The sequence below is a fragment of the Hetaerina americana genome, unplaced genomic scaffold (assembly GCF_022747635.1).
Source record: "Hetaerina americana unplaced genomic scaffold, ioHetAmer1.1.p SCAF_4, whole genome shotgun sequence".
In the NCBI taxonomy this organism is placed as follows: Eukaryota; Metazoa; Arthropoda; class Insecta; order Odonata; family Calopterygidae; genus Hetaerina; species Hetaerina americana.
The window spans coordinates 5,112,828-5,114,701 of NW_027286985.1; the positions used below are offsets into that span (position 1 = coordinate 5,112,828).

The 1,874-nt window shown below is 38.4% G+C and overlaps 1 protein-coding gene across 1 annotated transcript in view; it reads right to left on the bottom strand.

The window, feature by feature from the left end:
- The window catches only part of LOC139692050 (protein FAM117B-like), a 42,365-nt gene extending 40,702 nt beyond the window's left edge, over positions 1-1,663 (bottom strand). Inside the window, exons 1-2 of the mRNA XM_071590068.1 lie at positions 1,270-1,663; positions 312-532 (exon numbers count right to left, since the gene is read on the bottom strand). Of these exons, the coding sequence (XP_071446169.1) occupies positions 312-532; positions 1,270-1,570 (522 nt within the window). The 5' untranslated portion in view covers positions 1,571-1,663. The remainder of the gene's footprint in view (positions 1-311; positions 533-1,269) is intronic.
- Between the last annotated feature and the right edge of the window lie 211 nt (positions 1,664-1,874).

Consider the following 1,874-nt stretch of genomic DNA (forward strand, 5'->3'; position numbering starts at 1 on the left):
ATGGAATATTACTGACAATGTCATAAAAGCTCTTTCATTGTAGACAATTTCAGAATTTGGTGGATTTCTTGAAAAAAATCGACTTTCACTCGAGAATGCTTACTTATTAAATGCAAGGCAATATTCCTTTGCACACATGCTCTCAAAGAAAACCTAGGGTAAGCAATGCACTTATATGGGTTATAATTTTGGCTAATACAATCACAGGCTATAGAAATAGTTCTCGCTAATCAGATGCATTCTATAAATATATGTCATTCATGAAGTAAACATGAAAATGGATATTAATATCAACAGGAAAATACAAGCACCTGTGTTGCTTTATCGACAAGTAAATGGCCACAATACATGTAGAAACTATCTCTGGGCCACTGTCCCTTCAGGTAAATTGTATCAAGGGAAGCAGTTCTTCTAATTATACACCCAGTACTTCCTCCTGCAGAAATCACACCCACACAGCTTGATCCCCCACCACTGCTGCTCCCACTGTTATATCCATTTCCTGTACGACTGTTCAAAGTTTTAGATTTGCCTGGAATAAAATCAAGCATCTTCCAATGATCAAATCATCACCACAAGAAACTTATGATTACTAACATCTCACAAATAGTGTTACAACCTACACCAACAACTCATAATAATTATCGTAAATTTAATAGAAAACATGGGATATTTTAACAAATGAGAGCGATTCATGACTTTGGTATAGTATACACTCAACAGCGGACCTAATTACCTTCAATACCGGCGCCTTATAAAAATGTCAGTCGTCCGCACAAATTTCGACAATTACAACAACATTTAGAGATGCATAGGAAAGTGACATATATCCCGGTATGTCAATCAATATTATCCTAAAACAATCGGCACCAAACCAAGAATTTGCTCTAAAACAGATACTGTTTAAATCAAAGGGGGACGGAATATACATTCAGACTTCAGCCCAAAAGCGTTTAGCACAAACGCGTGAAAAATGAGAAATAAGATATATTAGAATTTGCATGCAGACACTTGATGGGTACACGATCGTTCGAGGAAAATTGGCATTAATGCACTTTAGAAATACACGATTCCATGACAAAAGATCCACCTCCATTGTATATTTGGGTTACTCTGCATTCTAATACGCAGTAATAGGAAACGCAAGGAGGAACAAACAACATTTTTCTACTGCGCACGCTGATCTACGAAAAACGTGTCTTTCAGAAGCTACCCTGAAGTAAATAAATCTGGGACACGGCGAAAAAATTTGAGAAACGCCAATCATACCTCTGTAACTCAAAGATCCAGGACTCCTTTGACCAGATAATACCGAATCTGGTGAAATTCTAGTTTTCCATGATGATGTTGGCGACAACGTAGGACTGTTACTTTTACTTTTTCTTAAATTGCTTCCTTGTCTCATTAACGAAGACATGGGCAGTGTAGCTCTCAATGGCCCTTGCTTTGACGAACATGGTGAAGATTTTCTAACCCGCTGCGCTCCCTGCCCGGACATTTTGGCATGTAGATGATAGAAATTTTTACTACAATTTACGCAAGATAATGATATGTTGTTAATTTGACACATTCAAACACAACCAAACATCCATTGACGTTCACCACTTGTGCTGCCCCTCCTGCGCAACTACTCTACTCCGAGGACAATTTCACGTCCTGTCACTTGCGATCTTCTGCTGTCTTTAGCCGGGTCATGTGACCATATTCTGCTTCATTCATTGGCTCCTCCACTATCTCGATGCAAATCATATAATGGATTCATTTAATCGAAGCATTTATGTAGCCCCCGTTCACCAATGATCGTCTATTACAATTTTCGACCCCACTAAGTTTAATCGCCGGCAGAGAAATCCATAACAAATAAAACTCTGGTA